At 40.0% G+C, this 25,188-nt stretch overlaps 1 protein-coding gene across 5 annotated transcripts in view; it reads right to left on the bottom strand.

Annotated features, from left to right (window-relative positions):
- Window positions 1–11,459: 11,459 nt before the first annotated feature.
- PTPRM (protein tyrosine phosphatase receptor type M) overlaps window positions 11,460–25,188 on the bottom strand; it is a 475,841-nt gene continuing 462,112 nt past the window's right edge. For all 5 annotated transcript variants that reach the window (XM_013130096.3, XM_031052840.2, XM_031052841.2 and 2 more), the window contains 5 exons: window positions 23,557–23,688; window positions 20,350–20,475; window positions 18,397–18,560; window positions 16,332–16,467; window positions 11,460–12,353 (listed from right to left, as the gene is read on the bottom strand). In XM_013130096.3, coding sequence (XP_012985550.2) covers window positions 12,300–12,353; window positions 16,332–16,467; window positions 18,397–18,560; window positions 20,350–20,475; window positions 23,557–23,688 — 612 coding nt within the window. In that variant the 3' untranslated portion in view covers window positions 11,460–12,299. The remainder of the gene's footprint in view (window positions 12,354–16,331; window positions 16,468–18,396; window positions 18,561–20,349; window positions 20,476–23,556; window positions 23,689–25,188) is intronic.

Raw genomic sequence — 25,188 nt, 5'->3', positions numbered from 1 at the left:
GAGGCGCTAGGAGCTGAGCTTTTCTGAGGAAAAACTGCCTTGTTAAAGACCTGTCAGCAGCTGCCAAAACCAACAAGGCGAACAGCTTTTGTAGGCAGCCACAAACCCGTGAGGTTTGGAGGTCTCTGCTAGTGGCACAGTCCACTGGGTGGAAACACCTGGGGTTTAAAGGAGCCTGTGGTCCTTTCTGATTAACGGCCTCCTACAAAGCACATTTTCATTTAATTTAGCTCTTTTGGCTTTCAAATAAGCAAGTAATGTCACACCTGCTAAGCAGCTAGAATTATGCAGGATCGTAAATTAAAGTTTTTAATTTGCCAAGATTCTTGGCTTACACCATTTATCATTCACAGCCATCCTTCAGAGAGGCAGATCTGTTTCTGCATGGCTGCACACAAGAGGCGAATCTTTTCCCCTTGGCCCACAGCACAGGATGAGGCACAGGTGGCAGTGGGCAGTAGGTGCCAGCCAGCACCAGAAGCTCTCCAGAAAGATGCATCATTAGTGAAGTCATTAACCCCAGGACACTTGTGTGATAGTGCTGTGTTTTGCACCATGTACCCACTGCAGCTGCTTTAGGCTGAGTGGCTGGTGATGTCCTGATGTTTGGGCCCCCGTGGCAGGAACCAAAGCCCTCTGCTGCACAGATGCTCCTGGGAAATGGGATGGCACGGAGGAGCCAGTTGCTTTGATGCTGTCAAATACTCTGGCAAGTTCTTACAAATGAGAGCATGATGCTCACATGAGTGATGCTGTTCTAGCTGAGTAGGTCGGCATCGACTACAAACATTCTGCCTTACAGAGAGGGAAAGTGTCCTTATGAAGTTGGGTAGTTTTAACCTCCCACTTCCTCTACCTTGACTCAGGGCTCAAAGCTACTTAACCCACAGGACAGGGAATCAGAGAAGAGGCTACTTCTGTAAATGCATTTCACTGATGGAACCTGGGCTTTGAAGATTGATATCTCTTGAAAACTGTTTAGTGCAGTGAATATCTTTTAGAAACATATTGATGTGACCGAGTTTTGCATACAAGAGCAAGGTGGTGCTGCTGCTGCTTAGCACAAGCTTTCTGGAAGAGAAATCAGAAATGTAAGTTTGTCCCAGATCTGGTAGTTGCATTTTAAACGGGTTTTACCCCACTGCCTTTGCTTTCAGGCTACATGCTGAGTGAGCCGTTCTCATTGGAGAGTGGTCGTGAGTTCTCCTCCAAAAAGAGAAATAAAAACTCGCTCATGGTCTAGAATAGTTTGGGGTAGGACATGTAGAATGGAAGTATTGTAGTGAAAAAAAATAATTTCTTTTTTGAAGAAAAATGAAACCATCACAGCTTGTTTTTTGAACAAATCTATGAAGAGTCACGTGGGCAGCAAGTAATACAAACTACTCATAGGCAGTTGCCCTTTTCCATAAGCAAAAAATCCATATCTAAACAAATATAGATATATCTGGATGAACTCAGAGTAAAAGATCTGCCTTTAAAGAACATAACCCCCAAACGGTAGCACCACACAGTCTAATGTAACTGAGAAGATGAGGGTGATTTTTGGCACCTTTCAGAAAGAGACAATTTAATTTGCATACTACCCCTCCTTTCTGTGAAATGTTCACATAGCTGCTGGGAAAGTAACTTAGGAAGGAGGCAAGAACAGCAGTGATGGCATGAGCCCCACAAAGGGAAAACAAAGTTCACCACTGCACACAGCACAGCTCGGCTTTACGTCTCTGCTTTCCCTAGGCAAGAAGCGCAGCCTGGGGTCAGCAGGCAGAAGGTGGGTTTCATGTGCTGGCCTGGCTGCTAGCTCCTTCCATTAATAACTGACAGCCTCCAGAGGACCTGCAGCTTCTCTTGGTTTTTTGCTGCCCATTTTATAGCACTGCTCTTCTGGCAGGAGACTGTGCCAGGGCTGCAGCCCCAGGGCTTGGAGGAGATGCCTGTGGAGCAGCACACCATGTCCTCTGCCTGCTGTGTCTGAGCCTGCGGTGCTGGGCTGACTGATGCAAGGTCTGTCCTGTAATAAACTAACTCATAGACAGATCTGTCTGGAAAGATATCCTAAAAAGGCTATGGTTCTTAATACTCCAGGCACCAACTTCAGCAAGGCTGGAGGCATTTGTGAATTACTGTTTGCACTGGCTTGCCTCTGTGTGTCCTGGACAGCCTCCTCCTAGTGGGAAACTGGGCTTGTCAAGGGGAGAGCAAAGGAGCCTTGAAGGCTCAGAGGTGCATGCACTTAGCTCAGGGCACCAAAACTGCTCTTCAATCTCAAGAAATCAGGACAATGGAGATTTTATCCTGTGGTCTATTCTAAGGGAACACAATCTCTTTAATGAAGCCTTATAGGCCCCCTTCAGATACTGGAAGTCTGCTATGAGTTTTGGTGCCCTCAGTTAAATGCATGCACCTCTGAGCCTTCAAGGCTCCTTTGCTCCCCTTGACAAGCCCAGTTTCCCACTAGGAGGAGGCTGTCCAGGACACACAGAGGCAAGCCTGTGCAAACAGCAATTCAAAAATGCCTCCAGCCTTGCTGAAGTTAAATATCAGGATGCTGGAGCACGTCCCTTATGAGGACAGGCTGAGAAAGTTGGGGCTGTTCAGCCTGGAGACCTCCTAGCAGCCTTCCAGTATCTGAAGGGGGCCTATAAGGATGTTGAGGTGGGACGCTTCATTAGGGACTGTAGTGATAGGACAAGGAGTAATGGGTTAAAACTTAAACTTGGGATGTTTAGATTGGATATAAGGAAGAAATTCTTTACTGTAAGGGTGCTGAGGCACTGGAATGGGTTGCCCAAGGAAGCTGTGAATGCTCCATCCCTGGCAGTGTTCAAAGCCAGGTTGGATAAAGCCTTGGGTGACATGTTTTAGTGTGAGGTATCCCTGTCCATGGCAGGGGCTTAAAACTAGATGATCTTAAGGTCCTTTCCAAACCTAACTATTCTATGATTCTATGATTTTATGCACATTGCCCATGTGATACTGATAAAGGATCTTTTACACTATATCCCTGCTGTTAGGGATATAAAAAGCCTTTGTTTAAATTAAAACTACATTATTGCTGTTCACATCTAAATTCAATTGTGGAGACCAAGTCTGGAGTAGTTATACATCTCTTCTCCTAAGGGACTTTTTGCTGTATTTATTCAGTGTAGGCATGGATGCAGGAGTGTTGAGGTCTGTAGGCATATTCATGGCTTGGATGTGTTTGCACTGCCAAGCTTCTCTCAGTAATCAGGATGCATCACATGGGCAGCAGTGCTCAGTTTGATTCAGCCTTTTGCTGGGCCTGGAACAGAAGTGTCACTAATTCCAAGTCCAGTGGTGGAACAATCTCATCTCCATGGCTTGGTACTGTTAAACACCTTCTTGAAGCCAAATCAAATTGGACGCACATACCTCATCACCATGTGAAGTGTATTTAGAGCTTCACACCTGTGAGTTACAGTAAAAAATATGCTAACATATGCAGCAATAAGGTGTGATTTGTGATGTTAATGACTTTCCCATCTATACATTTACTGATAAAAAATGTTGCATAATTTATGAAATTGCTTTAGCGCTTAGAGCATGAACAGTTCCTCCTGATTGGCCCAGTTCAGTGCCATATGCTGTATAGAAAATGTATTTATACTCCATGAAGATGTAAATTGTAAGGAAACCTTGAGTACAATGATAAAATTATAAATACATTTTCTGCCTGTTGAACACAGAATTTATATTTGTAATCTTATCTTGGTTGTGTTGGAACAGTCAGCTTGGCTTTTGTTTTTGTCCCTGAAGGCTTTCTTCAAATATTCCCTTACTAGAGCGTTTTTTGGAGCTCTACAACCAGACAATTAAGTAGAGTACAAAGAGCACAATAATTACTTCACACAGCCAGTATAGTGTCATGTGTGGCAAATCTTTCTTCCTTTTTATTTATTTGATCTAATGATGTGCTACACTGATAGACTGGTTTCCAAGTCCATATTCAACTTAGTTACCACCAGTTTTAAGAGAACATTACTGCTGAAAAAATACATTAAAAAAGCTTGAAAGCTGGAAAGGATTAAACTGATTCAGGGATTTTTTATTCTCATTAACTGATAAGAACATTTAAAATTTAAACTCTCCTGCTATAATCATATATATATACACATAAACCTCAATTTCTCCAGTTGTTTATTATCATATAGCAAATTTCTTTAACCAGCAGGTTCATTCTTCCTGAAAGGATTTAGGTGTAAAATATACAAGAGAAGAGGAGAGGTAATGGTGGCCCTTGTTACCTGTACACCATTGACGTCAGCCTCTGGAGACAGATGGACCCCTTCAAGGATGACTTACTCTGTGGCCATCTCTGTCTTCATGTGAAAACAGTCTTGGGGTAGGCACATTCCTAGCAGGGTCCTCGGTCAGGGAGCCATGATTTAATGACTGAGTCAGAGCCTTGGCACATGAGTTTCATTTGAAATACATCTTTCTGACAATCCTGGTAGACATTGGCCAAATTGGCTAAGTCAGCCAAGTAATTTTTTTCTTCCCCCATCTCCTTTTCCAGAGAGAAATGAAGATCTGCTTAACTGCTGCCAACTTTGTTAGGTGATGGATGGGTTTGCTGGCCTGGCCGAGCACTGCTCTGAAGGTTATGTTTCCTGTTAGCAGAAGGAAAATCCCCCCATGACCACTCTGGCACTTGTAGAACAAGCAATTTATCTGACTGGCTGCTGAATATATTAATATTTGAAGTTAATTTGTCTGCTTGAGTAATCTGGTGCCAAATCATGCAGCCATTTATCAGTTGTAATGGGAAGATGCTGCTCTTGCCTGGCCGCCTCTGGAAGGTAACCACCATAGCCTCGGTACATTTGACACAGCTGATTGTAGAAAATTGCATTGCAATATTGTTCTGTCTACTTGGTTACAAAAAGTGTTTAGTGGCTTTATTTGCAAGGTTGGACTAAATTATATCTCTGTAGTCCAGATGAAGTGTAACAAATGAATTTGCAGTTGTACCAGCAGTATCAGTTAGGGAGGTTGTCTAATTCTTCCTAAGAGTCTCAGCTAAATGGAAACTTCGTGCAACAAGTATGTGTGTTGAAAGAGAGTGTTCTGAGCAGAGGTTCTGGGATGGGGGAGAATGCTCTATTTAGAAACATGGAAAGTAAACACCACCCAAGACAATAAAACTCTGCCCACCTTCAGCAGACAATGCTCTGGCCCAGGCTGCGTGCTGACAGATGTGGTGGGATGGCAGACAGGAGTGCAATGCTGTCAGCATGAATGAGATCCTTCACTGGAGAAAATGTGTTTGGCAATGCCGCCTGTCAAAGCAGACGCAGAATGACCACAAACTAATCCTTGAAGTCTAGTCACAGATTCAGAATGTGGGTCAGTGTGATTTGGCAAGAGGGGATGTTGGCAGAGGGGAGGGAAGAGGGAAGGGAGGAGTGCCAACAGGAGAGGAAAGCTTGATTTGACCAGCACGCTTTGTCATCTGATAGAAAGACAGTACAGTTTAATGTAGTAAAAGCTTTTATTCAAATCAATTACAACAGCACTGACTTACTGACCCTTTTGGCTGTCAGACTGGGGTGTAGCTCCACACTAGGCAGCCTAAAGAAGGCAGAAGGCAGGCTGATAGCAGTTGATTAATTTCTTGCCATTGAAAAAGATAGAGATTTGTGCATATGCTGTCCTCATGCTAGGTCTTGACAGGGACTGGTACAGGCAGGCCTGAAGTGCACGATAGGAAGAATGTCATATCTGGGGGATGGCTTGTATTTTGCTCATACCCTACCAAGAGAAATCCAGTGTATACATGACTGAATATAATGGAGCAAGAGTTGCAAGCCATCAGCAGATGCTTTTTTCAGCAGTGCTATCTCTGTGGATTTGGTCAGAAGCTGGTGTTTTCAGACGGAGACTGTCGTCGTTCCAAAATATAAGGCTGCAGCCCACCAGCATGGCTGAATCTGTGCTGATCCCCTTTAACAGCAAAGCTACATTTTCTTTTATGTGGTGTGTAATATTGATTCAATTCCTGTACATGCCCAACTAAGGTTACTGTCCTTAAGCCTGGCTGTGAGAGAGTTTCACAGGCATTCCCAATCAAACTACGTAGACTGGATAACACACAGATGAACAGATAATGAAGTCTTCAAGGACCAACATCAAATTTCATCCCACTTTTCATGTGGCAAGGCAGTAGCTATATTTCATTCTGACAACTTTTCATCCCCCAAACGCTCTATATCATGGGCTGATTTTTATATACTATATAAATCAGAATTTCAAGGGAATGCAACAGCAGACTAATTCTCTGGGCATTCAGCTCAACTTCTAAAGGTTACAAACACAGAGAGCTACAAGACTGGGTGCATCCCAGAGTCTTTTCAGAGGCTGCGATCATTAACTTGATGTGTAATATGAGTATTAAGTATGTGATCCAGCATGGTGCTCTGCCTTCTGAGGGAGCACCTCATCAGGATGAAATGCCACCTCCTTGTAGAGCATCTAGAGTTGTGCAGGTCTGGAAGTTCTCAGGCAGGGCTCTGCTGCTCCTGTAGCATTCAATCATGGCATAGCAAAAACAATAGCAGAGTTTCGGGTTTATCTTGGTGTAGTATCTGCTGGTTATAGACAACACTTAAAACGGACTGAATTCAATTCAGGCCAAGTATTTGCTCAAAATTTCCTGCAACACAGAATTCCATGTTTTTATCCCTTTGAGTGAGTCAATCTGCCTGTGTCTATTTAGGTTTACTTTAAAAATGTGCTTTTAGTAACATACACAATACTTTTAACTTTAAGCACCTAAGCAGTCCTATTTATTTTACGACAAGTATGCTCATATGTAGAATTTTTTTTTGCAGCATATTGTGTATTGGCAACTGTAGACCTTAGGCTTCCAAACACTTCTATGCCATCTGTGGTGGGCTGACCCCAGCCAGCAGCTAAATCTCCACACAGTCACTTACACACTCCCTCCACCTCCAGTAGGATAGGGAACAGAATAGGAAGAACAAAAGCATGGAAATTTGTGGGTCAATATAAAAGGTAATTTAATCAATGAAGGAAAGAAGAAGAAGAGCAGAGGGGAAAAAACCCAACCAAACCACTAATGCAAAGGCATTCACCGGTCACTTCCCACAAGCAGACCAATGCTGAGCCAGTCTCCTAGACATTCTTCCTCCTGCTTCACTCCCATTTTTTCTGCTGAATGTGATGTTGTATGCTATGGAATATCCCTTCTTTGTTCAGTTGAGCTTAGCTGTCCCAGCTCTATCCTCTCCCAACTTCTTGACCACCCCTAGCCTACTTGCTAGGGCAGTGGCAGAGTGAGAAACAGAGGAGGCCCTGATGCAAACACTTACCAGCAATAGCCAAAATGTTGTTGTGTGATTGATCAGCACTGTTTTAGTCACAAATCCCAAAAACTAGCACCCTATGAGCTGCTACAAAGAATATTAATTTAATCCCATTCAGACCAAATACAGCATCATGACATGTAGAAGGACTGATGAGCTCAGATGCAAAACGTGTGAACTGAATTGAATTTTTTTGTGTAAGTGGAAATAGACAAGAGGATATGAACGTAAATGTTTATAGGACTACGAGTTCTGATTGCATTTACTTAGGCCTGACTGCAGTATTAATGTATGTCTAGCATGAATGAGACTTCTGCTTTAATTGTGGCACCTGAGCACATCTTCACAAAAAACCCAATGACTAGAAATATCACAACTGTAGAGACACAATTAGAAGTCTTCTAAGGTGCTACTGAAAACACATCAATAGGAGAGCTCCAGGAGTAAAAATACCATTGCTTTGAAAGACTGTCAGAGAGCATGAGTTATTAATCTTCCCCTGGTACATTCCCTTAGACAAGCTACAGCAAGCAATCCTCTCACTCTTCATTGTCAAAGCCTACCTTTCCTGTGCTTTTGTGCATTGAGTACTATCAGCAATATTAAACAAAATCATGGCAGGGTATTTACAGACCCCAACCTCTTCCAGCCTCACATCTCCTTTGCACCTACCTCAAGTCATATTCCCATATTCCCAGAAAGAACATCATGGGCTCCATGAGATTTTGTTGGCTCCACGTTGATAAAATAAATGTAAAACAAATAATAAAATGTAAACCAATTTGATGACAAATCCTTCTGTTACAGTGATCTGCATTACATAGCTTGCTGTTTCTGAAGGCAAATGCACAACTGCTTGGAGAAGTTATTTTGGAAGCAGAACAACTGAATTACCCTTGAATCAGGAAACTAATGAGGCTGTAAACCCTCAAGTAAACAACTTTTACATCACTTACTTTCTTTAGACATCCTTGATTTGTGGGGGAAGACAAAATTACCACAGGCAAAAGGACAGTTAACATCTGAGAGGTTTAGATTGGATATAAGGAAGAAATTCTTTACTGTGAGGGTGGTGAGGTACTGGAATGGGTTGTTCAGGGAAGTTGTGAATGCTCCATCCCTGGCAGTGTTCAAGGCCAGGTTGGATGAAGCCTTGGGTGATATGGTTTAGTGTGAGGTGTCCCTGCCCATGGCAGGGGGGTTGGAACTAGATGATCTTAAGGTCCTTTCCAACCCTAACTATTCTATGATTCTATGAGTGATTTGGACTGTCTAATGGCAAGGGGCTTTAGGTTTGCTACTACCACTACACCCTCTCCAGACTTCCCAAGAGAAGCGGTCTGGAATAGCTGCCGCTGAAAGGGTCAATTTGTCTTCATTGCCACACCTCAAAGAAGGAAAACCTATCTATGTCTCTGCTACATGTTACTAAAAGGCCATATACAGTTAGACTTGGGGGAGCACCCATATACAATGAAACAAGAAGCAAATATTTCAGAGATGTTAAAGATGAGCCCTAAGGATCTGAAGGAGAAATCCAAAAGGAAGGTGATCTTGATGCTGCACATCACTTCAGATCAAGTCTTTGTGGCACAGAAACCCTTTTGAGCCACACTGCAAACAGGTGCGTAGAAAATTGTTTCTATGGTTAAACTGTTTTTTAGTCTTACTATATGTAGTACTTAAGCTTTGCATTAGTACTCTGTGAAGCTACCCTGCCAGTGACAGGCTCATTTTGCTGACAAAGAAACCCAGGAAGCTGTCAGGAGCATTGCTGTTAAAAAGACAGAGATCACCTGCATGTGATCATGTCTCTCACCATCCCCATTCCTGTTATTGCAGAATAGCTTAGCAAAAATAATCTACCTCAAGTCTCAGGGAGATGATGAGTTGGGTGATACATACGGCCTACTGTTTAAAGTATCTCTTTAATCATTTATGTACCTCTTGTGTACTGGGGATTGAAGAAAACATCCCTTCCTCTTCCTCTAGAACTAGGACTGATGTCGCCATTAAGTTCTGCAGCTGTACTGGGCTTGTAATTGTGTAACACTCTTCTGCAAAGGGAATGTGGTTTATGAACACTTAGAATGGCTGTCACTGCTGTTTTCTTTCTGTTGTGTCTTCGAAAATGCCGCACTTCAGGGCAACTTTCATAAGCTCAGTGCTGCTTCTTGAATACCTGCCCCCCACATTCATCTCTTCCTTCTGCTCCTGTCTGATTTCTTATGCTCTCTTTTCCTAACTCCTGAAGTCCTCATCTGTCTATACTTCCTGACAAAATATTGTTTTACCTAAGCCTGGATTTCTCTATCATTTGTATGGATTGATAGCTGTAGTATGAGAGTGAGGACACAGCTTCTTACTGTGCTTTCGTTAGCTGGCTCCAGTTGTAAGGCATTGTAGTTCACAGAATGCCTTTTGGGACAACATCACACAGACTCTGAAACACAGGTTTGACTGTGCCTGTGTTAGAAGAACAACAACAAAAAGGTAGTATCAGTAAAACAACACGAAACACTGGAGAACTCTCTCCTTCTCATCTCCTTCTCCCCTTCATCCCTCAAGACGTACCTGTGCAAAGTATGTCTCCAAGAGTACAGCAGCTGAAATAATGTCTGCCAGACGCTGGCAGTGTCTGTCCTTGGGGAGAGTGCTGTGATTCTTGCTGCATTTCAATAAATCTCATTCACATTTGGGATCACGTGGCCTTCCTTACCTTCTGTGCTTGGGTTCCTTCAGCACTCGTGTCCATCTTGCTTACACTTCTTGAAAACATCAGAAAATACTGGACACATACATGCATATTTCAATAAATAGATCATGGAACTCCACTTTTACAATTATTACAAAGAAGTATGCCTGGCTGGCATTCCTTGTCCATCAAACTGGTTGTGAGGAAGAGGTTTGGATTTTATTTCCTAACAGTAGTGTTTTCAATGTACAAGAGCATATTCTGCAACAGGCTGAAGTGCTACAGGGTTTACCACAGGACCATAATTCTTCTCAGAACTGGGGTTGTTTTTCATCAGTTTTTGTATACACCTGTGCAATTTATAGCAATGACCGATACTTGCCAGCTACATTTTAAAGCAACATTAAAAGTGATGCTTTCTACCTGCGGAGGAAGCCTATCCTCATGTCTTCAGATCTGAAGCGGTTTTGAACCGGGAGTTGACAAACTGTGAGTCATTCTGTCCAAGCGGGATCTCTGCAGCGATTTAGAGCTTCTTGAGACATTTTGACTGACACATCTATGTAGATACTGCCTCCATTCCAGATGGCTAGCACATGAAAGAATCTTTTAAAGAGCTGAGATACTCTGCAGTCTGCCTCTTCCTTGCACTAGGTTTCCCATACAGCTTTGGAAGGCTGCAGTATTGAGCAGTTATGTCTGCTGTATCTCATTGCCACTTCTGGGTGAGAGAAAGATCTGCAGTTCCAGTGTGGTGGCTCATTCCCCCTTCTTGCTACTTTATTGCTGTGCTTCCTGCATCTGTGAACGTGAGGCAAGTCCCAGCCTGTTCTGGGAATTGTAAGTGCTTGGGAGAACTATCCAAAACACCATGGAAGTGCAGTACAGCCATTATTAGGACAGGCAAGAGCTTTAATGATATAAACCTGCCCACTGGTAGTACTGAGAACAGCACTAGTAACAGAGCTGTAATTTTACTCACTTTTTAACATTCTCCCAGTCATTTCAGTATTGGTATTTTTACCACAAGGAATTTACCACTTTCTCCTCACAGCAGTCATTCTTCCCCAGAACCAATGCACCATCACCCTTTTTGTAGCAGCAGATACAGAGTGAATGGCAGGGCATGCCCAGGGATGCGGAGGAATGCTGTGGCAAGACTGAGTACTGAAAGCCCAACATTGTCTCTTCTTCATACAGCAGGGAAGTTTTCAGGTTCTGCATTTGTACATGTGGATTTTTAAACATACAATTCACCTCTTTTTATATATTGGCATGGCAATTCTTGCTGTTGGCTGGATCAACACTGGATCACACAAACGTGCTCTCGAGGTAGCTCAGTATTTACAAGAATTAATTTGAAAAGAGGCTTAGTTGAAGGCACTCAGATGCCAAGAGATATTAAATTAAACGAGATCTTATCATGTATGTAATTATTTATTGAGCTGAGAATCCATACAAGGTAAACAAATGTTTACACTATTGTACAGTAAGCATTTCCAGGGCTTAATAAAAATGATTGTCACTCACTGTGCTTCACAAAAAAAATCATTTTAATGAATAAATAATTTGATGAAATCAAAAAATATTTACAATATAAACAAATGAGAAAGCTTTGGATATATTAATCTGAGCATCCTGTATTTTGCATTTTCTAACTGTATTTCTATCAAGATTCTCTCTCTCTGAAATGGTACAAAGTGGATAGAAATTACAACTCAACAAAGTTAACATGATTTGGTACATGTCTTTCCATTAGTTCAGATAAGCTACATATGATTCATTTATTATGCACGTGTTAGAATACAAATATAACTAAAATCATATATTATCAAAATGCCGGACAGCATTCTCCACAGAACAGAAATATACACTAGGCTGTGACAATAACTGAGAATCACAGGCAACGAAATATAACAGAAAAGTACAAATTCCTTCATAAGAATATAATTGTGCTCTCTTATTTACCAGAGGACTATGCTGCTTCACCACATCAATGGCTAGGTATGAATACAGTGTTCAACAACTGCCACGTGGTTTGGTGTATGTTGGTATGGGTGTCAGGCAGCGGCATTCGAGTGGAAAACGGGCAGTGCAAGCAGTTTTATAAACATCTTTTAGGGCTCTTAAAAAGAGCCAATTATACAAAGCAGTATAAGCATAACACTGAGAAGTCTTCATCTCATTTACACAGGTATCATGAAGCGACTTGCTTTGTTTGTGGTGCTGAAAGGAGGAACTTTGTGCAGTTTATGCAGTCAGCCAGAATTCAAGTATTCCAAAGCCACTTCATAGCAGAATTTGTATTGATCCTGAAAAATCAAAAGGAAACCACAAAGTGAGTTATCGAAGGGACTTAATTAAGGAGATCAATATTTCTCTTCTGTTAAAATTATTTACTATCAGTTGTTGTCGATGGGAACCAGTTTGCAAATTCAATTTATATTCAGATAAGAAAATCTTTATTTCAACCAGACAACAGATATTACACAGAGTAATTTACGCTACTGCTCATATTAGATATGTATTTAGATGCTCTAATACACTTGTATGAGGAAAATTGACTACACATAAGCAAATTGACTTGCACCCCTTCTGTTGTCTGTCAAAATGCCCACGTAGCACTTCACCAGAATCGAAGATATTGAAATTCCTCCCTGGAAGTGTTTATTTTAAAACAGACCCAGTGTCTACTACTTCTCAGATAGTAACTTTTAGTTTGACGTCATTCATACACTTGCTACATTTCAGGGTAAGAGCTGGTTACTGCTCCTCCTCTACATGCAGCCCAAACCCATGCCGAAATACTGTCCTCTCCCAGTGTAATAGGCCTGTGGGATCAGGCCTGAGATAAATTAATTGGATTCATTACCATTAGTTTTTAGCAATTAATGGTGATGGTTAAGTTAGGCTCTTAACAGCTCTTAACATTTAAATGAAACAAAAGAGCTGAAAGAAATAATAGCTGTGGGTTCCCCGAATCCAAGAGCTATGGCTACTAAAAATGCAGTTTGGAAATACCTGACAGTTTTATGACTATGTCTGTCATAAATGAAATGCCTCTTTCTCTAAGGCATATTAATCAATTAATAAAAGATCACTAAGCGTGTACTATCATACAGGAACAATAACAGACTTAGCTAGCAGACAGCACTCAGCCTTCACCTTCCCAGCATCACAAGTAGGAAGATACAATTACACTTAAGATATATTCTCATTTTCACCAAAGCAAGCATTTTAAAGGATTAACCCTTTTGGCCTGTACTTGTAATTTTGGGTCACATTTTAGCTGAGAAGAGAGTCTACCTTAATATATAAGAGACAAAGTAATATTACAACCATCAAAAAGCCATTAACACAGATGGACAATTTCCAAGTTTTTTTGTGGAGAGTTGTCACTTCAAAACAAAACAAACCTTAGAAGCATTATCACCTAAGCTATGAATGAGTTGTATGTGAGGTTTAAATATCCTGTAGGGTTTCCCAAACTGTGTCTTTTTTGGAATGAGAAAAGAAAGGATAGAAAGGAGTATTATGTAAATTATTCCTTTTCTGCTGTATTGCATATGTTTCTAAATAAGTGAAAATTATGCTATAACTAAATAACAGATCAAAACAAGAGATCAGCCACTCATCCATTTCCATTTTTCCCATGCTCATATTATGCTGATTTACTGATCCAGCAGAATAACTGTCATTTTTAGTAAACCAAATACCTGCCTTACAAAGCAGTCATATATTATTTCCCACCGTGTTCACTCATGTATGCCCTTCATATGTATTTATTATTCACTTGGTGGTGGATATTAAGAGTCTCTTTATGTTAGCTAGCTTCAGAGAGGTATACTTATTTTTTTTGTCTGGAACACCTATTGGTAGTTCCAACAACATTTATCACAAAATGCTTTGGGCATTCTGTAATAGACATTTTGTAATACCATGTGTTACTTTCCTACACTGGTTGAAGAATTTCACAGGTATCCTGCATGGATGTGGTATTCTGATTTTTACACTTGCAGGAAAACTAAAGGTTTCAGTGAAATTAAGGGATGAATCTCTAAGTATGGACTGTAAACACTGCCCTTCAGCTAGTCAGAAAGTGCATGACATGTATTGATAAAGCAGTCTTGAAACTGTTTTTGTGAAATACTCTTATAATTCTGAGTATTTAATCTTTTACCACAGAGTTTGACAAAGGTAGATGAATATTACTGTTCTCACTTTTCAGATATGGAAACTGAGGAAAAGACATGTTAATATAAGAAAGGTCATAAAGGATAAAGTCAGTAACAGATCAGGAAAAGAACTCAAGTGCCCTGATTCCCTTTCACCATGAAACAATCTACATGGAAATTGAAACCTTGCTAATTCAAATATTTATTCTTACAAAGTAGCAGACCAAGACTGAAGAGATGTGGTTCTAACTCTGCTTTGCCAGTGAATTACGTGCTAATGGTAAAAATCCTGATTATCCCCTGCCTTCTTTCCTCTGTCTGAAAAACAAGGAAAAAATACTGATCTCCTTCACAAGGGCTTTGAAATCTTCCAGTGAAAAGGCCTTATATGGCCTCTCAATGCCATGCAGACATTCTCAATACCATCCTTAATTTACTAAAAGCTATTTTTATATTCTAAAATAATACATTTAGCTTTTGATTAAAAAAAATCTCTGTTGAAAAATGGAGACCACTGCCTGACACCCTGGAAAACTGTCACAAATGTGAATTTATAGAGAACATTTTTCTTCCACTGTACAGCTTCATACTGGTAATTTTCTTTTTATTTCTATAAAATAAATGAATAAGGGATCAGTGAATTATGTGGACTAAAGCTCTGGGAGAAGGGAGAACAGCAGGCCTGCCAAGTCTCTATCCAAACTATACTATGAAGAAGTAGGACATTTTTCTTAATATCTAGGAAGTGAAAATGTATGGTTCTCAGCATGATGATTCTCCTCCTAAAAATATAAACTAGAGGAAGAAGAGGAGCCAACTAAGCTGCCCCCTCCCACCAGGGTAAAAGCTTGGTAGTTTCTCACTGATACAATGTTCACAATTCCATATTGCTGGCTCATGGCCCTGACTGTAAACTCCCTCCTGGCTTTGTACAGTTGGCAACACCTGGGGTTTCCTGTGAGCAGGACCTAGGGGAGGGTCTGGTGTGTGTATGCTAGATGGGAGAACATCAATGGAAGATGTGGTGGGAGCTGTTCTTTGATGGGACAGATGAGGTGCAGTAATATGTGTGGTGGCAAAGTGGATATCTCTGCCTATCTACACATGAGCCTGAAAGCTTCATTCTTCCCAACAGAAATTCCTGCTTTCGGCCCATTTTCCAGTGTGTTTCACACCCAGATCTTAGTAGCTCATCTGAGAGAGAGGGATCTCTCACAAAATTACAAGAGGCTGGACCAGTTGTGAGACACTCCCTGTGTCACCCTGGGCACCCTGTAATGTTCAAATATGACGCAAATTTTTTTAAGCAGAGCTTGCAAAAGCAGCTCAAATTTGGTTAGCATCCCTGAAGCAGCACAGATGCTGCCTCCTCCTGACTATGATGCTAAAGCAAATACAGCTGCTTCCTAAGCAGTCACCTCTACAGCAGGATGTTGTAAACCATTGTCTTTTATAGCACCCACTTCAGAATCAGGTATCATGCTGCACTTGCCTCCAAGTGCAGAACTCCATGCTGGAGTGTAAGAACCTGCTGGTTTAAGCTGGTTCTACAGCTTTTCTGTCATAGCAGCTGGCACTTGAGCAATGCTCCATTAAAAGAAAAAAAAAAAGGCTCATAAAACACTCTCTAGGAAAATAATTGCACGTGGCCCCTTGTTTCTGAACTTCTTTAATCTTTCTATGAGATAGAGCGACCATAATTAAATGCAATATTCTGGATGTCAAACTGAAATTCATAGCTTTGATAAATATTAGGTGATTAAGCTATTTATAAAATATATAATTTGAAAATCTGGCATTTCATTTTATATAACTATTATTTCAACCATGCAAGGGCTGCTCTCCACTTGGCTCAGCCTGCTAGAAAAGAAAATTAATAAGGATGTTCGGCTGAAAGTTTAAAACTCTTAAAAAATTCAAATGAACAGCGACAAAGTCTCTTTGGGAAGAAAGCAGTGTAAAAATACTCTTACAAGTGAAGTGACTTCATTATCCCCTGTGAAAATGACTTGCTTGCTTTGTGAACAACTCCCACTGCAAATCCTGGAAATCTTACTGAGTCTTCTGAGAAAAAGGAACATCTTCTATTTAGTGATGCAGTTAAAAAGCTCATACCAGAAGGTCCACCATGTTAGGCTTATTATTCCTTAGTGTCTTCACAGCGTGGAATACATCAACAGCCCTCTGATGTCGAAGCATTTCACAAACAATACTGATTGCACAAAATGTCCCACTGCGGCCACCTCCATTTCTACAATAAGAGAGATAAAACAGGTTGGTTACAATTGACTCCATATTACAAGTTTGTACAGCACCATGGATGGCTAAAGAAGGCATGAGTTCTAGTAGGAAGAAACAACAGAATATTCCTGTCCCCGAAATCTACCAAACTCTAGGCAAAACACAGTTTTAAATTGGAATTAATGGGCTGAAAGTCCTCAAAGCTATGTTTCAGAATTCAACAGGCTGAAAGCCTAGTGGGAATACAATGGCTGAGTTTTGCACCAGCCTTCAGTGAACATTTGAAACAGCACAAAGAGGATGCTGAAATGATGACAAGGTACTTTTGGATTCAACAACCCTTTGTACTGTAATCACACAAGGCTGCAATAAGCATCAGGCCTAGAAATATTAGAGAGAAAATGGATATTTGAGGTTTTCTACTCCAGATCCTTGTGCTTTCCTCCTGGACCAAAAGGCATATTGAAGGAACAGCAGAAGTTCCAAAAGCTTCATTTGTAACTCTTCTGGTGGCTGCACATTTGCAGGGTACCAGGTGGTGCTGCCACCTTCCCCTGGCAGCAGGCAGAGGGGCCAGCTGCCTGGCAGTGACTACTTTTAAAAGTGTGTGTATTCCTCCTTTACCCACACTATCAGAGGAAGAGAACCCAAAGTGACTTGCTAACAAAGAAGCCAGGCAGAAATGTTCATATGCATGATCAAATACAGTATTTAATAATACTTTATCCCCGGTTATTTTTAATCTTCAAGAGAATCTTTTTCTTTCTGGAAACTCTATTATTTCTAAAGCTATTCGAGGCTTTAGGCTACAATCTTCAGGCTGTGCTTCACTGAAAATAATAAACCTTAATAATTACTAGAGTGCAGACTAGTTAGGTAGCAGGTCTTTCAAACCAGCTTCGCAAATGGTTGATTTTCAAAGGAAGATACAACGTCGCACATCTGTCACATCCAGGCAGTATGAAAAGAATGCTCTCTGCTGCCAAAACATTGCCTGATATTGTGGGACTCTTTGAGAATTTTAATTAAAATAAAGTAATTTAAAAGGATTATATTAGAGCTTTTTCTTTCTTTACTGCCTGGAAGTGACGCATGTGTGATGTTGTACAACTATTTAATATCATCAGCCACCTCAGAGATAACAGTAATTTGCACTTCAAAAGGGTCTTTTCAGCTGAAGATCTCAAAACATTAATTAATCACACTGCACAATGCTTCTTTGATGAAAGTATTATTATCCCCATTCTACAGATGGGGAAACTGAAGAGCAATGACTTGTTCAAGGTCAGTGATAGTGGGAATTATTAATACACTCTTAGATTTTCCTCCATCTATCTAACACTGGGTCCCAACTTTTGAAAGTGTGTTAGTGTGTGCTTTTGCCATTAGAATGCCCCTTTTCTAAAAGATGGTTAGAGGAAGAGGGATAAAACTTCAAGCACTGAAGAGTCATTCTCAAAAGATCAGCTACCGCTGAGGGCAAACAACATATACAAGTATTAAGCCATATCAAAAGAAGGATGTTGGCAGAGTGGATGAGAATCAGTGCCAGTGGAGCACAAAAGTCACAGGAGGACAAAAATGTATACCATAATTATAGAATCATAGAATCAACTAGACAGGAAAAGACCTTTAAGATCATCAAGTCCAACCATTACCCCAAGACTGCCAAGACCACCACAAAGCTATATCACTGAGGGCCTCATCTACACAGTTTTTGTATGCTTTCAGGTACAGTGATTCCATCACTTCCCTTGGAAGCCTGTTCCAATACTTAATTACCCTCTCAGTGAAGAATTTTTTCCTAATATCTAATCTAAACCTCCACTGGTGCAAAATGTAAGGCAATTACAGGATCATCATAACTGGTCAATCATACCACTTTACTGCTGTGCTTTACATCTGAAAGAGAAATCACCCTTCTGTTTCCAGCACTTACAAGCAATGTACAACTGTGCGCCCCTCTCCCCCATTATATTCTTCTTGCCACTTCTCTACTTGGCGGATGAGCTTCAGGAAGGAGCGTTTAGAAACTGGAGTGTCTCTGTACATGGGCCATCCCAGGAACTGGAACTGCTGCACCATCCGATAGCCATCTTGGGGCTGCAGAGATTCAGGCAACAAGCAGGAAAAATAAAAGCATTTTTTTTGGTACATAATTGAGATATTTGCATCAGTGAGGGAGGTTGTTCAAGAAGATCACTGCTGACAAACTACTGATGTAATTTCAACTGCCCCTGAGGAATTATAACTTTTAATTTCCAACAGAGTTATTAGAAGAAGAGATTTTAAACAGAGTGCTATACAAATAGACTAGACTAGCACAATATTACAGCTGCAGGATAAAGCAAGTAATTAATTAATATCATAGCAGAAACTTGGTAGCAAAGAGGAAGCTGCAACACAACTTCAATTATATACTTTCTTTTATATGCCTCAGCATTTTGAAGAATGCTTGTGTGCTTCTGTCTTTTTATATAAGAAAGGTCAAAACCTGTCAAGATATTTTGAAGCAGGAAACATTTAAAATCCCAAATAAAACCTTCAGATGTTTCTGCTTATAAAAAATCTAACTACATTTTCTTTATTGTGTGCTACTGCAGCAGTCAGAACCCCTCTGGTGAAATGCTACTGAACAGTTGCTTTATGGTGATTTAAAATAAAAAAGGAGCATAGAACAAGTGTTAGTGGCAGAAAATTACAGTCCTTTGAAAAGGGCATAATAAATACACACATAAAAACTGTTTTTTGTAGTCTAGGATTTGCCACTTTCACTTCTGTGAAGTGAGGGCATTTTAGTTCCACTTTTAAAATGAGCAACACACAGAAATGTTGACATTACAATTTTTTCTCTAGAGTAAGAGGCAATAGAGAGGACACAATATTAACGAGATAAGGGAATAAACCTAAGTGGATGCAGCATTAGGTATGTTTTTCAATGGGTTTTGTCCGCTTTATGTCAAAATTTGGAATCTGCTGATCTCCTGGCCAGTTTCTTTCGGCTGATGGCCCCTCTTCCCAAAGCACATCAGCCAGATAAAGTTCACATTAACACTGCTGGAGATCGTGTTTTTACATTGCCACAATTACTGTGAATGCCAGGCCTTCATAGTATTAAAGAAGTATCTTGAGGCTGGCAGTCTATTCCCTGCTTGGATATTAGTATGGTTTTGGGTGTGGTTTTGGGGCCTTTCACTATCGTGGGAGCTACTCGATCTAGGGCAGTGCTGACTCTTTTCAGCAGGAAGTGCTGCTAATTCCTAGCTGTGGTTCTTTTGTGAGTGATACCAGTCCACTACAAAGGCTCCCCCCATCTGGATGGGAAGAGCTGCCTGGTCTGTGGTGGAATCTTTTTTCCACTCAGCTTGGAAGACATGCCTTGTCTAGTCTTCCGTCAATTTTGTGGGAGTGCTAAAGCTGGACATGAGAACATATTCGTCCCTCTGAAGTGCTTACGTGTATTACGAAGTGTGCTTAGTGGGACAAAGTCTTTGCTACAAGCCTGGGACTAGTACTGACAAAGATGCCTAGTATCAGTGCACAGCTTTCTTCGCATGGCACAGGATACAAATATGCATGATGGCTAATTCCATACTGTTGAAAACAGCACTGATTTCAGCATTTCTTGGCTATCATACAATCTGAATGCTGCATTTATTTCATTTGCATTTAGCACACTTGAGATATGTATTAAAATATTTTTTACTTTAATTACACACAGAAGGCTTTTTTTTCTCATTGATTACGGCGTGACTCAGTATTGCACCGTTGCTTCCAAATAAATATGCTATGAAATGAGAATGGGTTTATGTGAGTTTAACTTCCTTTTTTGTGAACTGAGTACGGTCAAGTCATCTACGAGACAGAATTGTTTTGCAATTAATATCCTTACTCTGGCTGCATTATAAATTCGGAATATCCGGCTGATTATGTCTTCTTCTAAATCAGCTGATACAAATTCCACCTGAATAGGACCATGTCGGTGTACTCCATTTTCTGGCCAGTACTGAGGACACAGCTATAGAAAACCACAAACACACAAGAACACAGTTAATCACTTTGAATTTCTCGCTGCCTCAATATACTTTTCTAGATTTTAATTTGTCAATTTGTTTAATTTATTACTGAAATTGTCACACAGTATCTTTATAAAATACACAGTGTACCATCTTCCACCACTTCAGAGCACTCTGCTTTTACTTGTGTGGAGCAAGTTTAAACAAATGCCTTTTCACTTAACTGAACATGCTATTGCTTGCTGCTATACTTGCCATTCTCTGGTATTTGGAATAACACATCTGACACTCAACATCAATTCTGCAACACGTTATGACAAGACAGGGGGTGCTGTCAAATATTACTGTATCTTGAAGACAGTATGAAGCTGAAGGCTGGTATCGTCAAATGTTCTGAAAAGCTGGTAATAAACACATATCAGAATGTGTGCTTTATACTATGTAGGGTGCAGCAGTTCTCAGATCTCAGGAGTTAACTTTCACATCTGTTTCACCTGTGATGGGTGATACTGGCTAATACCAGAACTGCTTCCAATTCTGCAATAATAACTGCTCAGTGTCATCTTATGAGTGCTACCTGAAAATAGTAATTATGCTTTCTTTAGTGTTCAGAAGACATTACTTCTAGTTATCTAAAGATCACAAAGTAATATTAACATTATCTTGCACAGTTTTAGTCTAATAATATCATGATGCCTTAATCCAGGAACCAATTATCATCTGTGTTAATACTTTAAAGACTAAATCACCACTTTGCAAGGAGGATTTTGAAGCCAGACTCTGCTTGTCTGTTTTTTAACACAAAAACACTAATGATTTTTTTTTTCAGGGATATTTAGAGCAGTTCAAGCATGTAGCTTTTGCAAACATTCACTAAAATTAAGTATGAACTCATGAAATTTTGTTTGCTTGCAGAAGCATTGATGTCATATTTGGAACTTTATTTTATTCAATAAAACAGCTGTGGTTTTCATTCTGCTGCATTGCTGTTGGTGATCCAGAGCTGAGTTGACAAATCACATTTACTCCAGATGTTGTTTTGCATTTCTTCTAGCACTTAGTCCTCAATAAAGACGTTTAGAGATGACTACATTTTAGGAAAACATAACCACTTACTATATCAGTAACAGGGTCTCATTTGCAGGAGTTCACTTTAACAAGTTAAAACCAGAAACTCTGAATAAGAAAGTTTTTTTTTCCTTTATTTTACCTGCCCCATTTGGTGCGCTGAGAAAATTATTTTCAAATACTGTCAAATATGACATAAATTTTTATTATGAAATATTCTTGTGTATAGGGTAGCAACATGCAATGCATGCAACTATTGCAAATGCCAGTGCTCAGATCATTTAACATGTGCACAATTTAGTACCCGTCTTTCAAATACATCAGAACACTGTTCAAACAGATCTTTGAGAAATGCTTAAAAGATAATAAGCAGAGCTGTTTGCTGGAGCTGTTTTAGGAAACCACAATTTCAGGTTGTGAAGAAACCAAAAGCGTTTAGGTCTGTGCATTTTGCATGCATGTGATGCTAGTGACACTCTTTAAGTCAGAGGCACTGTGAAGGGTTGAATTTAATTTCCCAATAGAGCATGGCAATCCACATAAATTGTAGTATCTAAACAGAGCTATAAACACTCCACATATACATAAATAATAACGATAATACTGATTATTAATAAATATGAATGTAAAGCGTGTTTTTAATAAGCTCTGCCCTCTCTCCACTTCTGTTTGCTCTGAGGGTTTTGAGATTTATTCCTAATGAAAAGATTGTTACTCACATTAGAGGAAAAAGTTTTAACATACTGCGGAGGCAGGTGCATTAATTGCATATCCCAATAGCTTTTAAACCCCGTGAGGCTAATAAATGCATGAAATAGCCATGCACCATTGTCAGTTCAAAACACAGCCCACAAATTAAAAAAACCCTCCGTTCAGCAGTCCTTAACAGTCTGACTCCCTTGAGTCTTTCGTTATTCACTCAGAAAATAATCTGAGGCTCATGAATAGAAGTTTTGTCTTTCATTTAAATTTTTTTTCCCTGTAGACAGTTCAGGGCTTGGAATCAGAAATTCAGTCTTTAAAATAGTGTGTGGAATCCTTACATATTCCTTTGAAAGACAAAAATGGAAGATTACTGTTTTAAAAACAAATTCTTCATGTTAAAAAGAAGCAAGAGGAAACATTTTTATAAGCGTATGCAATAATCAACAAAGCTAAAAAGATTCTTGATCATGTCAAGAATAAAAAAGACATGTGGTCTGCCATAAAAAAATAACAATTGCTCTTAAACCAATAATTAGCAAATATTTACATATTAAGAATCCAGATTACCACTGTGTTATTCCAGCAGATGGCTGGTGCAGTTTGTTGGAGCCAAGGAAATTATATTTGTGTAAGAACTTAGAATTGCAGTTATGAGCCAGGCTCTAGGACTCTCCGTGATTAATGCTAGTGATTAAATTGCCAAACCAGTAGGTACGGTTTTTCAATTTTCTAAAGAACATGTACAGCATGCACAACTCTTTTGTAAGGTAATTACATCCCCCCATACATTTAATTGCCCTGTTTTCTCTTCTGAAGGATGTTCAGTCCCGAGTCTTGTTCAGTTCCTATCTCCCTGCTAACAATATAATTTTATGCCAAACATAACAGATTTTTACACTGGGAATACATATCCCCTGGTAAGCAGCCCAAGGTCATTGACCTGTTTCAGGCGGACTAATGAATTGGTTTCCGTTTACAATGTTTGGCTATTGTTAGTGTGCTTCAGACTCGGGTCAAAATTCCACAAACATCATTTTTGTTTTTTAACAGCTCTTCCCAAAGCATGTTCACCTATCAGAATAAATGATGGGTACATGCACTTACGTGCATGTGTGTTAACATTGTGGTAGAGAAGCTGCTGATTGTCTGATTTATTCCTCTTTCCCTATATGTATCCTGAAGCGACGAATGAATCTTTTAGTGTGTTAGTATTTAATGTTGTTTTATAAAACTAACTACATCCTAAAGCTGTTCTGAAACGCCAAGGCACTAGCACTCTTCTTTTGAATGGACATGTTTTCTTGACTTACTTGTGCAGGATCCACATCATTAAGCATAACGAGTGAAGTGCAGTGATAATCTAGGACCAGTCTCCAGAAATCTTTGACAGTATTTGGTAAGGGATGCTGTGTAACTATAAAAGCTGACGGTTGCTTGTAGCTCTGCAAAGAAACATTGAGTTAGTGAGAGGAATGGTAAGAGGTAAAAATCCATTTATCCTGTAATAGCCCCAAATCTTTGGGACTGAAAGCATTATTTCTATTTTCTATGTAATTAATGCATTATTTTCAGCTCTTTCCTGAGATTTTCTATGCTTCAAAGTTAATAAACTGTGCTTGGGCAGAATACAACTTCTGCAGATGTTATATTTCCGAAATTCGTTTTATGCCACAGGCATAGAGTAAAATAATCATAAGTTTTTTGCCTCCGATGCAACTCCTACAAATATCTGAGCAACAGTTTTATTTTGAGCTGTTAATGGACTGATTAATCTTGGCAGTCTGCACTTAGCTGTTAATTTGAATGATGCCTGTGAAAGGAAATATCTAGTTATTTTTCAGAAATACTGTTGAAATTCTGCTCTGACAGCCATAAAGGTACCCAGGGGATAAATTTTGGTGCTCTTTGTTTTATTTAGTACCAGTCTATGTCATTGACTGAGGTGTTTGGTGAAACTATTCCATTGTGGATCTCATACTAGCATTTTCACTTGCATTCTCCCGAGTGTTGAAGGCCAGCATGGCTGTATTGGGATAACTCTTGGAGGGGGTACTGTTGCCTTTTTTAAGGAAAGCAGGGAAGCCTTCACATGTGTGGGACTGAAATATTTGGTACCGCAACCAGAGGTAAAATCGCATCAGCTATTTGCATCTTTCTGTCAGAGACAGTCACTGTAGATACCACAGAAAATTAATGGAATGTGTTTTGGGGTACAGATGAAGTCATGCAAGATTTCAGTTCTTTGGTTTGGTTTTGGCAAACTGCAACCAGCAGGTATCGATGCTGCTGGTACATCAGTCAGCTGCTTTCTATCTTACAGGTCTTTTCTTATTGGAAGTTGCATGCAGATGACAGATACTTGAAAGGCTCTCCATCACTTCCTTAGTTGGAAGCCCCACCAGGTTTTTTTAGGGCAAACCATTCTCAAATTCATTCTGATACTGAATAATGAAAATTATGCTTGCTTCCCCTTTTGCTTGTAGCGTGCTCTGAAGGCTTACATGAGGTGAACAGACTGCATCTCAGCTGATGCAAGTGAAGGTGAAATGCATCATCTTGCCTGCTGGAGAAGGAGTGCTGAGTTTTTAGAGAGAGGGACAAACGTCTGCTTCTGTTTGTCAGTGCAGGGACATTGCAGGAGCCTCGCTAGGGTGCTTCAGGTGGAAAAAAAACCAAACCACCTCTTCCCTCAGAGCCTTGTGCCAAGACACTTTTAGATGCAGCTCATCGTTTCAATAGTGAAGAAGGGAAGCACTTTCAAAGCAAGTATCGAGGCACTGTTCTTTCTGAGCAGTATTAATTTACAGAACAAAACAGTACTGAACTCTCCAGGAAAGAAGACAATGTAATGGCAAAGTTGAAAAATTGCAGATCAAGGAAGCTCCGTTCTAATATGAAATGTTGTTGACCTACTGTGAGAACCTAGAGAGGTTGCTTAAACT

This window comes from Melopsittacus undulatus, chromosome 1 (genome assembly GCF_012275295.1).
Source record: "Melopsittacus undulatus isolate bMelUnd1 chromosome 1, bMelUnd1.mat.Z, whole genome shotgun sequence".
In the NCBI taxonomy this organism is placed as follows: Eukaryota; Metazoa; Chordata; class Aves; order Psittaciformes; family Psittaculidae; genus Melopsittacus; species Melopsittacus undulatus.
The sequence above is the reverse complement of the archived record's forward strand: the minus strand, read 5'-3'. Positions and strand labels throughout refer to the sequence as shown.